Raw genomic sequence first — 15,354 nt, 5'->3', positions numbered from 1 at the left:
TGATTCGGTAGTATCACGAAACAGGGGACACCCGAAAAATAATATGTACGCTATTTCGTGAGTCAATTAATCGCAATTTTAAAGGAATTCTACGTTTTCATATAACTTTTTTCTAAGCCAAATCAATTGTCAAGGAACACATGAAACCACTATTACATGTTTTATGCAAATGGACGTTTCTTCGCCTTTTTATAAGCTTAAGAAGTTGGAGCGCTAACCTTACAGTGAGAGCAACATTTTCACACCGCACGGCTGTTTTTAGCTCTCTGAGAGTTTGAAGCTTCGTATTGCTCTCATTTTTGGCGCCACAATGTTGGTACTTGGTTTTTTAGATAGCTTAAATAACAGAGTTTTTGTAGTAATAAAGAATTTGTATAAAGAATATTCCATTTGCTTATTATTTGAGCTAGAAAAAAAAGTTACGAACTTACGTACTATCACGAACTAGTAGCCGTTTACCTTACGGTATGGTATTATTTATTTATTTATTTAAAATCTTTATTGCACACATAAAAATACAGTGGTACAACAGGCGAGCTTAATATTATTATTATATGGTTTATAAGGTAAAGTCCGGTCGCCGAGCACGTAGAATTTCGTCCAATGACCCCAAGCTACGCATCTTTATCGCTCGCGCGTAATTATATTGTTGTCGCGCTCGCACACTTACTGCGGCTATTAAATGATATTCTTCGTACTCGGCGACCGGAATTTAGTTGGAAACATTTGACATTTTGTCTCGCTCTTTCCAGTGAGCTTGCGCGACGTGCGAGCGAGAGGCGACGATGCACCCAACGGCCAGGTGACCCTGCCGCCTCCACCCGCGGAACATGTCATGGGACTCTATAGAGTCGCGCGACTTCCTCGGGTAAGTTGAAAAATGTATGACTCACCTAGCGCGTCATGCCACAGATAACATAATTTTGAATTAAGTTGACACGCCTCACGTGTCATCTAAAAAGGTCGAAGCATGCTTATCAACTCGGAAAGGGATCGTTACCGTATCAATTCGAGCCGTTCAGTATTCTCAGTATGAAACTCCTCCCCACTGTAACGCACACCAATCGGAATCGTAACGTAATCGCCTCGCCGCGGCGGATAAGCTCTCGATCCGCGGTGCATGCGTGATCATCTAACATACGGCTAGCCGTTCCCGCACTTACGGCTCGTCCGTCCGTTTAGGCCCTGTTCGGATGATGAGTGCTCAATGCGCGTTTACAACTACAATATATTAATATCTGATCTGTTTTTTATCCAGTTTCTTTTATCTTTATAAATTGTTAGGTTATGATGGGACTGACGTACATCTACAGGGTGTTAGGTAAATGGGTATATGAGCCGACACTAGCCCATGTTAACATGGTCATAAAAATGGTATGGTGAAGTCAGAAAATTGATATCTTCATTTTAATTATTTTAATTTTCATACAAATCGGATTTTATAAAATTTATTTTGTATGAAAATTAAAAAAATTAAAATAATGATATAAAATTTCTGACTTCACCATACCATTTAAATGCGCATGTTAACATGGGCTAGTGCCGGCTCATATACCCATTTACCTAACACCCTGTATATAAAAGTCCCTAAATAAAGAAATAAAAAATACAATACATTGTCATGTAGGCATTTTATTCTCGGGGCATGGTACTCCGCACGCATACAACGCATGAAGTCGTGAAATCGCAATGCTGCACCGATTTTTTAAACAAATCCGCCGATGCTAAACGTGTCAGCTGTGCTGTGGCCTCATCATCTCAACGTGGCCTAAGGGTCTTTGATGAGCCGTAAGAAGACTACCGTAGCCGAGTCAATACTCAATTTGCTTACGACGTTACGTTGAGGCGAAAGGCGACGACGATCCCTTTCCGAGTTGACTTCCCAGTTTCTGGCCTTCGGGAAATTCAGATTTCTTAGGTCAGATAGTTTGACTTAGTTCCTTCAAAGCGACCCTGGATGCCCTTGGGTACGCCCATGGCTACGAAGATCCTTAACCGACTGCAGAAAGGAGGCTAATGTGTTGTCTTTCCAGCGGGGCGCCGGCGCACCAGTTGTCGGCCACGCGACTGCTCAGCTCGCCTGATCCGTCGCGACACCATCTCGATGAGCAGCCAGGTACGGATCCTCTTCGGAAGTTATTGGTTCGATTCCCTGATGGAACACATGATTAGTTAGGTAGTACCTGTTGGTGGGGATATTGCATGGATCATTCATGATCTTAATATCAAAGTAGCAGAATGGTACATACTCTGTTTGTCTGAATATAATTAATTTACGAGGAAATAGACTGACTCACTGATCATGAAATCTCAGAAACTACAAGTGCAAATTTTGCATGGATGTTCCTTTTAGAACATAGGTGCTCACTAAGACGGGATTTTGCAAAATTCAATCCCTAAGGGGGTGAAACAGGATCCACGCGTACGAAATCGCGGGCGGCCGCTAGTTGTAGAATAAAATCCTGTCACTGTCCAGTGTGCGTCTACTATAGTCTGGTCCGGGAGCACGTAGAATTTTGTCCAATGACCCCAAGCTACCCATCCTTATCGCTCGCGCGTAATTATATTGCTGTCGCGACTGTGGGACGGGCGCCCGCAGTGAGTGTGCGAGCGTGACTACAACATAATTACGCGCGAGCGATAAGGATGGGTAGCTTGGGGTCATTGGACAAAATTCTACGTGCTTCCGGACCAGACTATAGAGTGAGCGATAATACAGCAGATCTTTTTGCATCATCCACAAGATATTCAATTTAAGTTTAGCGAGCAGTTCATAGAAAAAGTAGCCGCATTTTTAAAGTAACTGCTAAACCTTGGAATGTTTCTTCCAGAAGTATATCCGTTCGCGGAGGAGTACGGAGGGGGCTCGCGCAATGGGGCGCTGCGGTGGGGCTCGCGCTTCGGGCCCGCGCACCGGCCGCAGGGGGGGCTGCTCGACTGCTTCCGCGCCTGCCGCGAGCGGCTCGACCAGTACTTGGCGAGGAGGAAGGTGAGAGAGAGTTTATTTATGGTCCGTTTCAGCAAAATGACGTCCAATGCTGGACAAAGGCCTCCCCCAAGGCTTTCCATAATGAACTGCGCTGCCCGCATCCAGGGCCCCGATTACGCTAAAAATTACTCATCTTCAACGCGCCTGGACGACGAACGAACATCAGCTGTTTTGAAAAATCCGTAGCGCGGTGTCGTTTTGACAACTACATAGTTGAAACGAAGCATAGACGTAAACGTAAAGCTAAATATCTCATGTGACAATGAAAATACTAGGAAGGTACGTCCATTACAGTGATACCGAATTTGCACCTCAGCTGGAATGAAAAACGGAGCGCAACTGGAGAAGAAACGCGTATGTATTGGAGACGTTAAAAATTGGCGTAATCGGGGCACATGTTCTTCCCGGTTAAAATAAGGTGGTGCAACTCAGCCTTAAAGGCGACAATGGCCCATCGGTAAAGGTGACGGACTAGTCGACTCAAGGTCCGCAGAACGTTGGTTCGATCCCTGTTCGGACTGTTGTGGTGAACCAATAGGTGAAGTGATAATGGTGAAGGTGTGTTCTTAATAATGTAAGTCTAGATATTAGCACGTCACTACCTTGTTTAATATACCACGCAATCTTGTATACCCATTCTTATGATACACCATACAAGAATGCATGGTAAATTCAGTGAACTGCTCCTGAATCGAATGTACCTACTACTACTATTTCTATTTATTTATATTAACCGGCAGACAGTGGTGACTGAGTTTGTTGCGGCGCTTCTTCTCAGCACTTGCCAAATGTTGGTCTCGAAGCGCTGGTAGGGTAAAAAGATTATGAGACATGTAGAGGCTCCTTAAGAGCATATGACGATTTGTAAGAACTATTTATTAGTCTAAACAAATAAAGAAATTTTGACTTTGACTTTGACTTTGGTGAAAGGAAGCCCACACTTATCCTCGTAGAACTTAGCTGTTTGATTCCGGCAGAGTAGGATAAGAATTAGGTCAACCCCCAGTTTCTCGTGGATTTTGTTAGATGCGAGCTATAGGACAAAATAACAATGCGAACATCAGGCCACCCCAACCCGTCTGGCCAGCGTGGGGAGTGTAGGCCAAATCCTCCATTCGCCTCCGGCAAATTGGAAAGTCGTTTTCCTGCATTGGAGACTAAATGACCTGATGATTATGATGACTGGGATATCCAGTATTTTGGGTATCGCACTAGTTCAAAGAGGTTAGGGTACGACTAACCTTGGAGGAGGCCTTTGTCCAGCAGTGGACGTCATTTGGCTGAAACGAACGAACGAACGAACGAGGGTACGACTAATCAATCGACGTACTTTTCTACACTAGACTCAGGCCCAAGGGTGTCCCAATTTGCTTGTAATTTTCAGGAAAATCAGCGCCATTCTAATAAAAGCTTTCTACCCTCAGATCGAGCGCGGCGTCCGGTTATACAGTCAGAACGAGCAGCGGCTAGCCGTCAAGATATGGCTGTCCGCGCTGCGAGGCGTCCGGCACCGGACGGACAAGTTCACGCTGCTCGGACACTTGTATCAGGCGTACATGGACTTTGGGAAGTACAGGTGAGGTGTCCAGAAGCTTTTGGAAACTTAAACTCATGGGTTTTTTACCAACCTATTAGTAAAAAGAAATTAGATAACGTGACCATTGAGACTTTTGCTTTTTATATGCCTTTAAGCATAGATTTTTAAGAAACCTGATCTAGGAATATGTGATTCGGTAAGCAGCAAAGTACAGCATGAATACTTAAAGGTACGAAGCAGGCTCTGCGTAGTAGAGCAGCAGGAAATTATCGAAATAGTATAGAAAAAAATGGCAGGTTCTTACAAATGTCTGAGTAAGCTTAAGAGTAAGTAGATAATCCCACCTCAGTACGTAGATTTTGCGTGTGAAGACTGTCTCGGCAAACGTAACGAAAGACGCATCAGCTCGATGGAAGTCATGGAACCGATTTTAAAAAGTTAGGTATTGAGGTTCTTGTTAAAAAAGTTTTGTGGCATGTCTTGGGTTCCTTCGAATGCTAAAAAAGATGTTATTTATTTAATCTTTCACAGAGAATCGATAGAGTTCGCCACACGCCAGCTGGGCATCTCAGAGGAATTAGACTCGGCGCCAATGCGCGCGGAAGCGTACTTGAACCTTGCTCGCGCGCAACAGACCCTGGGAGGACTTGACAGGTGAATCTAGATTTTAAATATCTGTAGTTAAAGTTGGCATTCATCTGTCTCTTTTTCTTCTTATGAATCTGAATAAAATGGTTTGTACATTTAAGTTTACAGTACCTACATACGAACGCTTCATTAGGTCAAGACCGTGCGGCTGAACCATTTAAGAACCTAGTAAGTGCAGCGGAGCAAATTTTACAGGAGAGCGAAAAATCGCATTTTCATTTGCCCTGCTAAGATGCTTAAAGGTTTGGATAACTTCCGATGTTTATATTAAAGATTAGTTACTAAAGTATACTTTATGGAATAAAAGAATATATTTAGTTAAAAATTGCAAGTTTTATGCTCTTTACTAACACTAAAAATTATTTTTTTGACAAAAGTGCCTCGTAAAAATCAAAATCAAAATCGAATATGAATCAGTACTCATGTAGTCCCCAGATTTTGATATGGCTATCGAGTGTCAGCCAACAGAACTCGAAATAATATTTAAATTACAGTAGCATTTTACCTCTAGTAAGTCACATTGACCATTTTGAAACCTAGTAAGTCCATGCACTTACTAGGTTTTAAATGGTCATTGTAACTTGCTAGGTTTTGATAATGGTTTTTGCAGATTTGAATTGGACTTACTAGGTTTTTAGCAACGCGTTTCTCCGGTGTTAAGTGTAATAGAGCGATTTCTGTCTTCACATCCTGTGGAGACCTTAATTCTAAGGTGATTTGTGACAAAAAACGAAAATCTGAAAAAGTGTCCCTTACTAGGTTCTTAAATGGTTCAGCCGCGTGGTCAAGAGCGTTTTATAGTTTGTTGTGTTTATTTAATTTAACGTTTAATATACAGCCATGACACCCGTCACGGGTCATCAAATAAATAAAAATAGGACTGGACTCCATTTACTCGACTGACCAGTACGCTGGTCAGTTAGTAGGGTCAGTGTAGATAAAATCCTCTTTTTTCTCATCTCTGGTAAATTATTAGACGGTCTTGCTCCTACAGTAGACCCTGCCCTGGACAAGCAGTATCAGTTTTTTTCCAAATCGCTTCACGGAGCCAAGTAATACAGGGTGTCCCAAAATTGTCACTTCACACTGTCACTGGAAGTAGCTAGGCTTATGGCAAGTACATTTATTTATTTATTTAAAAAGGCCGAATCCCACCACCACCCATGGTTCTTCCTGCCTCACGGCGTACGAACCGAATCTCGGGAGAGCGCGCGGGTACTTGCTCTGGGCTCCTTTCCCCTTTGCTTGACTCCCTACAAATTTCTCTGATCCATGTCCCTTCTCATAGTCAATTCTCCCCCTTCTGGGGCTTGACACCACAAATATACGGTACTTCGCGTCGGGCTGCTATCGTTGATAAATGTCATCTCTTCCTCTATATTTAAAAAGGCCAGTGAATCTTTCACTTTAGTTACTTTGTCTAGAGGGTTGATATAATAAAATAACTATCCATTTTCTTCCCAGAGCACTATCCTACGCCCGCCACGCGCTCTACAACGACTGCGGTGGCGGTAACATCGCGGGCTTCGTGCATCTGACAGTAGCCAGTGTCAGCCTGGAGTTGGGCTCCTTCTCGAAGGCGATGGACGGCTTCCAGAAGGCTCTTTCGGTGGCCCAGACGCAGCAGGACAACACACTTCTACTACAGGTTAAGAAAATATGGATATTTTTGAGATTTGATGGCTTAAATCATCCAAAGTTTGAGTCATCTACTCCAGAAGTTTCTATTGAGGGGTCAGACGCAGCAGGACAACTTTTTTCTACTTCAGGTAAAGTATCTAGTAAGCTGATGCTATAGGTACAATGATCATGGAATACTTCGTAAACTTGTCAGTAACAAAGTATACAAAGGTCCATCAGCATGCTTTTGTGCCTGGGATCTATCTCGAAGATTCTAAAATCATGGACAGTTTCTAAAAGGATTCATCAATGGCACAAACACAGCAGATTCTTCTACTCCAGGTAAAGTCACCATCAGGATAAATATTTCTGAGATCTTAAATTAAGGCGAGTCTCGAGTGGAGGTCCTTAAAGAAGACTCCAGATGTTTCTATCAATCGCACATACTCATACAGCAGAACAGAACAATCTACTCTCTATAGAACATCGCGGGCTTCGTGCGTCTCACTGTGGCCAGTGTGAGCCTGGAGTTGGGCTCCTTCTCCAAGGCGATGGACGGCTTCCAGAAGGCTCTGTCGGTGGCCCAGACGCAGCAGGACAACACTCTTCTTCTCCAGGTGAAGTTCACCAGCAGATGAGTCTCTGAAAGACTCTGTCCCATTCTTACTGTGGATGTCGTAAGAGGCGACTAAAGAAAAGTCAGACCTACCTACCTAAGTCATCTGGATAGCGTGGGAATCTGGGGAGTGTATGCTAAACCCAGGACGTGCACAAGGTGGACTGACGATATCATGAACGTAGCAGGAAGGCGTTGGACGCAGACCACTACCAACCGGGCAACATGGAAAGCATTGGGGGAGGCCCATGTTCAGCAGTGGACGTCCTATGGCTGAGATGATGATGATGCTAAACCCTCAATTTGTCTCTGGTAAATTAGAGAAAGTTGTGCTCCTGCAGTAGAGACTTAATGACCTGATGATGATGATTTTCAATCATTTTCCTCTAGATTTAAGTCGGCCACTCACAGGCAGCTGTAGCACAGAATAATAATAAGTGCTATAGTGGCAAATTGACAATCGACGTAGGAGGCATTCTTAAAAACCCAATACTAAACCATTGGGTTTGTGGATACCTGATGTCTGATGGTTGATGTATCAGGTTCAGCCTCTCACTCAGAGCTGCGATGAACTCAGAGTGGCGAATTCAATCTTAATATCTAAGCCCTTAGACAAGTTAAGCTAATATCCCTGAACCCTGAACTGTGTAGTCTAATCCTCCATTTGCAAAGCCTCTAGCAAGCAAATTAGACAGGGTGATCCTCCTGCTGATGCTCATGATGACCTGATGATGATTTTCAATCCTTTCTTCCAGGTGTACGTCGGCCTTTCAGAGCTATGGCGCCGTTTGCGCGACGCCGAGCGCGCGGTCGCGTGCGCTGCACGCGCGTGCGATCTCGGTCGCGGGCCGCGGTCGGCCGACCTGAACACGCGTCACCACCGCACTGCGTTGCTGCAAATGGCCGCCGCTTTGAGGGCTAGGGGGGAGCTGGGAGACGCACACGACTATTGCAATGTGAGTTTCTTGCCTAATCTGTATTTAACAATATTGTTTCCACCAAAAGACGTCCGAAAAAAGTTGGGATCCGTAGTCATATCTAGGTCGTAGAACCATTATACCTACAACGAAGAAGCTCTTACGCCCGTATTCACAAACATTACTATGAAGTTTCACAGTGCGCGGGGACGCACAGGGTCACACGCGAACCAATCACAGAGCTCTATTCAACGCTGTGCGTTCGATTTGCTGCTTCACTTAAGCAAGCATCGTTTGTGAATACAGGCGTTAGTCTGTGCACCTCACCTGATAGGATAGAACTTGGCATAAAGTCAAATCAAGGTCAAAGCGAGCTTCACCTGGAATCCATAAACACACAGGAACTGACTACCTTACCTTCGACTGCTGAAACAACAACGCTGTGTAACATGGTGGTAGCTAGCCAGACCTTCCAAAATTAAAACGAGCAGAAAAGTTTGCTTCCACTGGGAATGGAACCCGGAACCTCTGGGTGTGAAGGTGGTGTTACTAGACCTCGGTCGCGGGCCGCGGTCGGCCGATCTGAACACGCGTCACCACCGCACTGCGTTGCTGCAAATGGCCGCCGCTTTGAGGGCTAGAGGGGAGCTGGGAGACGCACACGACTATTGCAATGTGAGTTCATTTTTTTAACGTTTCCATTCTGTTCTTGGTAGGGCCCATGAGTCAGTTTCATAGTACACAACAGACTGGTTCATGTATCATACGTTATTCATGGGTAATCTTAGGAAAAGTCCTCAGTCCTCAGCTTTATTACATTCCCAAGTCTCACGTATAGTATGCTCCTTCTCTTCTCTACCACATCTTATAAAAATCTTGGTAAGTTCAATGAGCTGGAGCTCAATCAGTATAAATATTATGTCACAAAATAGCTAGAATAAGGATGGTCTTCTACTGTCAGCAGCATATTCGGCACTTGAAGACTTTATTGAATAAATGTCTCTCATCCAGGTAGGTACATTTATTTATACTCTGAAAGGTAGATTTTTTAGGAAAAGAGGAACACAAAATATTGGATTAAGGTGATGGGGGTCAAAACTAAAGACTTGTTAGGTTGGTCAAAGGTTTGGGAAAATGTTCTGTCATCATGTCCCAACTTAGATTTTTAGAATGTATCTTTCTCAATATTCCAGGAGGCATTGAGGCTGGCGGCAGTGGCAGGAGACCAGGGTTGCTATGCGAGGGCTGTTCGCATAGCTGGCGATGTCTACCGGAGGAAATGCGACATCGGGAAAGCTCTTAGGTATTTGCTGATCCATAAAGCTCCGTTTCCACCGAAGCAGAGAATATGAGAGATTTGATTAACCAATAAGATTTTTAGACGTTATTTCCACGTCAGGATTTACATCTGTAGACAGGAGTTGCAGCGGTAACGAGAGGTAGGAATAGTCGCGTTATTTCCACGTCACCTGTCCGCCCAACTTCAGATGAAGTCTGATTAGTTTTCAAACAGCTCTTCTCACTGCTTTGGTCGAAGCCGTGCCTAAATCTGTACCAAAAGAGTGACAAAAGGACTTTACTCAGTACTCTATTACCAAACCTCTGCAGTTTCGTCAGTCTATCTTTTAGGACTCAGGGTGAATCATTTAACAAAGTCAAAATTTCTTTATTTGTATAGACTAACAAATCAAATCCTTATGTCTTATAATCTTTTCACCCTACCCGCGCTTCGAGACCAACATTAATTGGCAAGTGCTGAGAACAAGCGCCGCAACAAACTCAGTCACCACCAGCAGACGCTGGTTAATTTAAATAAATAGAAATAGAAATAATTGCAGCGAGCTGTATCTTAGGTATCGTAATAAGTATTTCACCTGATGGAAAGTGATGATATGGCCAAAGGCTTCACCCGAAATCCTCAACAATCTCAACTCACGAAATTAGGGGACCCGTCCCCCCATTGACCCCCGGTCATAAAATTGTCGTTTCTTATAAACTTCTCACATACGTAAAGTTAAGTAAGGAATTTCCTTTTCCAGACATTACGAAGTGGCAATGGGCGCTGGTCAGGCGCTAGGTGACAGATTAGCCCAGATGGAAGCTATGGACGGAGCTGCTAGATGTCTGGAGGTAAGACTATCATCATTATCACATATACATCCTCTAAATCAAGGCTGCTCAACTCCAGGCCCGCGGGCCACAGTGTGGCCCCCAAAATAATTTTAAGTGGCCCGCGCATGTACAGTTTGAAAAAAAAAACGAACCAAATAAAAAATCCCGCCGAGCACAGTACAAACTTTAAGATCTCTCTGAAGTTAGCTGTCAAAAATGTAGGTGGCCCGTCGTTAACGACTGAATCCACCGTTTGGCCCGACTCTTCAAAAGGTTGAGCAGCCTTGCTCTAAATTTTATCATCTTCATCATCATTTCAGCCGCAGGACGTCCACTCTTGAACATAGGCCTAATGATGTCCACATCGCTCGGTTGGTAACGGCCTGCATCCAGCGCCTTCCTGCTACCAGAGACAAATGCAGGACTTTGTTTGTACTTTCCTTCCCTTGAGGCACCGTCCTGCACAACAAAATGGCTAGCTTTCTGACGGTTATTATAGAAAATTGTCACAAGCATTAGGAATAAGTCATTCCAAGGCACCTTTAAAAATACTCATTTTAGTCCTAACGCTTCTTTTCAGACGTGAAACTGCTACACAAAATCTGGAGTTCTAAAGCCTGGTCCGTGAGCACGTGACGAGACTGTGCGACGGGCGCCCGCAGTGAGTGTGCGAGCGCGACAGCAACATAATTACGCGCGAGCGATAAGGACGGGTTGCTTGGGGTCATTGGACAAAATTCTACGTGCTCACGGACCAGGCTTTAGAATCTTTTTATTTATTTATTTATTTATTTATTTGAACACCAACAAGGTTACATTGAGGCTTCACAAAAGTAACTATAAAAAATGACACTTGTTAAATGCAAACTTAATTATAGGTGAAAACATCATGCGTTAGAGACTAAAGCAACAGCAATTAGGGGTTAAAAACTAAAAATATTTAATATGGTGTAAAGAAGTCCCTATGCTTGTTTAAATCGGTGAGATTTGTCCAAGCATGTGGACTTGTATTTACGTAAACTAAGGAAAAAAATATCAACATTAACATTATTGGACCTAGACAGGGCATTGTATTGATTAAACATTCTATTTAAAGGGGAAAACAGACCTAGATTTGATTTGGAGCTCCTGGTCGCAAACAAGTTGTATCGGGATATCCTAGGCAACTTATAGGGAACGTTTAGATTAACTTTTGAGAGCAGGTTAGGGCAGTCAAAAGCACCGTTGACCAATTTGTATAAAAACGAATTATCAAGCACACAGCGGCGTTCCTGAAGAGTATTTAACTTGAAGTAACGTAATCTATCTTGATAGTGGGGTAATTTTTTTGCCAGGTTGACACTGAATGCCAGATGCCATAAAAACCTTTTTTGGATGCGCTCAAGTTTTTTTATATAAACGTCGTAATGTGGATTCCACACTACACTACAATATTCTAGACCACTTCGCACGAGTGCGTTGTATAAAACTATTTTAGTTTGTGGCTTCTTGAACTCTTTACAGTTTCGCAACACAAATCCAAGTAATTTATAACTCTTATTTACAATGTTATCTATATGAATATTAAATCGCAGTTTATTATCAAGAGTCACTCCCAGGTCACGAATACAATTCAATTCCATAAGTTTGTCAGGTCCTATAGTATAATCTCTAGCGATGGACGTTTTGTTACGGGTAAAATTAATTACAAAACATTTTTTCGCGTTTAGAGACATGCCGTTTACCTCGCACCATTCAACCAGACTATCCAAATCCTCCTGTAGTAGTTTAGTATCACTTATGTCCTCAATTTGCCTCAGAATCTTGAGGTCATCGGCAAACAAGTAAATGTTAGAATTTTTAAAGCAAAGATGAATATCATTAATAAAGATGTTGAAGAAAATTGGGCCGAGAATAGATCCCTGTGGGACTCCAGAAGAGGCATCGAAAGGATCCGACGTGTAGCCATTCACTACCACTACTGACTTTCGTTTCTGTAGGTATGATCCACACCAATTCAGTAGGTTTCCACTAATACCAATCAAGGAAAGTTTTCGAAGTAGTACATCGTGATTGACTTTATCGAAAGCCTTACTGAAGTCTGTATAGATAACATCCACAGGCTTTCCCTGGTCAAGAGATCTCACCAAATCCTCTACAAGGGTTACTAGGTTGGTGGAAGTTGATCTTGCCTTCACAAAGCCATGCTGATGCGGAGAAACCAATTGGCGGAAATGCCAGGAAATCAAGGGGCTTACCATCGATTCAAACACTTTGGCAAATGTAGGAAGAATAGAAATTGGCCTGTAGTTATCAACATGACCCAGATGACCAGACTTATGTAAAGGTAGAACCAATGATGTCTTCCAATTCGATGGGAATGTGCCGGTACTCAATGATTTGTTGAATATGCGTGATAATGGATATGCAAGAACATCGGCACACCTTACCACAAACACCGACGGCAGTCCGTCTTCACCCGCTCCCTTATGCAAGTCCAGTCTCTTCAAAACTCGATAAACTTGATCCCTGGTAAAGACGACAGAAGCGAGACAGACGTTACCAGAGTGATCCGATGTCGAGGCATTAGCAGCTCGGGGAGCATCTCGATTATACACAGACTCAAAATGGGAAGCAAATAGATTGCAAATTTCCCTGCCCTCAGTCGCCGCAACATCCCCGAGAGACATTTCCGCTGGGTACATACTTTTACCCTTCCTTTTTTGCTTGATAAAGGACCATAGAAATTTAGGATTAGAAGTTAATGTCTGTTCCAGGTTACTCAGGTGTTTATTGTATGCAGATTTTTGTAGTTGGTAGCATCTATGCCTTAACAGCTCAAACTCTAAAATATCACGTGGATTTTTGTTATACTTGCGCACTTTTAGTCTGCATTTGTGTTTTTCTTTTAATGATTTGATAAGGCTCGGCGTGAACCAGGGCGGGAACTTATAGTTTGGTGGTTTAGACTTCGGGACATGCTTCTCGATTACATTGCGAAGGATGGCATGGAATTTGGTCGACATCAGATCAACTCCAAGGTCGTCCGGTAATACGTCGTTCCATGATATCTTCTGTAGCGCAGCAACTATCTTAACGTAATCAGCCTTGAAGAAACAGAACTTTACGTCACTATTCGGCAAAAGAGTTACAGGGTCAGCACTAGGGACTATGAATTGAAGCGGTGGATGCAACGGATCCACTGATGTTAAAGGATCTGAATTTAGGTCCAATTCCGTAATGGCAATTGAACAAAGTACCAGGTCTAGTATTTTACCCTTCACATTTAAAACACAATTATATTGCTCCAGCTCATTTAAGGCCATAAATTCGAGCAAATCATCAGTGAATTTACCTCCGTTGCTGAAACCCTTCATTATAGTTGAGTCCTCGCTTGGGCTCCATGTAACACTGCTTAGATTAAAATCGCCCATTATAAGCGTGTCACCTACTCCTTGATTGGCTATCATGATACGGCTAGCATTTTCAAAATAATGATTTAATATGTGACCCTGGATTGGCGGAGGTAAATATACACAACAAATAAAAAGCTTCTTAAAACCATCTCCACCTCTCGCAACATCTAAAGATATCCAAAGATCTTCACAGCTAGATTCCAATTTATTTAGTCTTGAAGACTTAAGTTTCACGGAGACTGCAATGAGAACACCACCACCATCCTTATGAGAATGAAAACCACTACTTTCCCGATCCCTTCTATAAACAACATATCGATTATCAAAGAGCTCCGAATCATGAACACTTGAATTAAGCCAGGTTTCAGTAAAAACAACCAAATCGAAATTGTTACATACTACATTATTAAACAAATCCACTGTCTTTGTCCTTAAACCTCTGACATTTTGATAATATATCTTTAAATCAGCGAACTTAACAAAAACAAAAACAATCCAACACGCGGCCAAACAAAAACTAATAGTAATAAGTTAACAAATTAGGTCATCTTTTCTAGAGCATCAATATTACGTATATGTATATAATTTGTCTCTTCACTCTTTCTTACAAAAACCTTGCCGTCTCGTACCCAAACAAATTTATAATTTAAATCCTTAGATTTACGACGAGCCGCAGCATGAAGTTCCTTATTCTCTGGAGTCAAGTGTTCGGCCACAAAGACAGGATGCTTTTTCTCCCCGCCTAACCCCAGGTGACTCGTATTCAGCTTCTCGGTGGAATTCTTTTTATTGAATAAAGAAGTTGCTGCCAAGAAATTGTCTCTGAGGCGAGGGCTTCTCAATTTCAATAGTATAGACCTCGGTCTAGTGCTATTCGCATTCAGTTTCGCTACTCTAGAACAATAGTGTATATCGCTATCATTTACAGGGCATTTAATAACTTTAGCTAGCTGCAATACCATATTGGTTAAGTTTTCCTGCTTGNGTATAAAACTATTTTAGTTTGTGGCTTCTTGAACTCTTTACAGTTTCGCAACACAAATCCAAGTAATTTATAACTCTTATTTACAATGTTATCTATATGAATATTAAATCGCAGTTTATTATCAAGAGTCACTCCCAGGTCACGAATACAATTCAATTCCATAAGTTTGTCAGGTCCTATAGTATAATCTCTAGCGATGGACGTTTTGTTACGGGTAAAATTAATTACAAAACATTTTTTCGCGTTTAGAGACATGCCGTTTACCTCGCACCATTCAACCAGACTATCCAAATCCTCCTGTAGTAGTTTAGTATCACTTATGTCCTCAATTTGCCTCAGAATCTTGAGGTCATCGGCAAACAAGTAAATGTTAGAATTTTTAAAGCAAAGATGAATATCATTAATAAAGATGTTGAAGAAAATTGGGCCGAGAATAGATCCCTGTGGGACTCCAGAAGAGGCATCGAAAGGATCCGACGTGTAGCCATTCACTACCACTACTGACTTTCGTTTCTGTAGGTATGATCCACACCAA

General features: G+C 42.5%; 2 protein-coding genes across 2 annotated transcripts in view; one reads left to right on the top strand and one right to left on the bottom strand.

Moving 5' to 3' along the window:
• Nucleotides 1-830: 830 nt before the first annotated feature.
• The window catches only part of LOC114351569 (43 kDa receptor-associated protein of the synapse homolog), a 26,775-nt gene continuing 12,251 nt past the window's right edge, over nucleotides 831-15,354 (top strand). Inside the window, exons 1-9 of the mRNA XM_028302831.1 lie at nucleotides 831-868; nucleotides 2,034-2,116; nucleotides 2,832-2,989; nucleotides 4,414-4,565; nucleotides 5,058-5,180; nucleotides 6,639-6,822; nucleotides 8,166-8,366; nucleotides 9,521-9,630; nucleotides 10,367-10,457. Coding sequence (XP_028158632.1) covers nucleotides 831-868; nucleotides 2,034-2,116; nucleotides 2,832-2,989; nucleotides 4,414-4,565; nucleotides 5,058-5,180; nucleotides 6,639-6,822; nucleotides 8,166-8,366; nucleotides 9,521-9,630; nucleotides 10,367-10,457 — 1,140 coding nt within the window. The remainder of the gene's footprint in view (nucleotides 869-2,033; nucleotides 2,117-2,831; nucleotides 2,990-4,413; nucleotides 4,566-5,057; nucleotides 5,181-6,638; nucleotides 6,823-8,165; nucleotides 8,367-9,520; nucleotides 9,631-10,366; nucleotides 10,458-15,354) is intronic.
• Nucleotides 11,762-15,354, bottom strand: part of LOC114351572 (uncharacterized) — a 4,684-nt gene continuing 1,091 nt past the window's right edge. Inside the window, exon 2 of the mRNA XM_028302833.1 lies at nucleotides 11,762-14,793. Within this exon, the coding sequence (XP_028158634.1) occupies nucleotides 14,374-14,793 (420 nt within the window). The 3' untranslated portion in view covers nucleotides 11,762-14,373. The remainder of the gene's footprint in view (nucleotides 14,794-15,354) is intronic.

This window comes from Ostrinia furnacalis, unplaced genomic scaffold (genome assembly GCF_004193835.3).
Source record: "Ostrinia furnacalis isolate ACB-3 unplaced genomic scaffold, ASM419383v2 OfSCF1161, whole genome shotgun sequence".
Classification (NCBI taxonomy): domain Eukaryota; kingdom Metazoa; phylum Arthropoda; class Insecta; order Lepidoptera; family Crambidae; genus Ostrinia; species Ostrinia furnacalis.
Note: the sequence above shows the minus strand (reverse complement) of the source record. Positions and strands in the feature narration are given on the sequence as shown.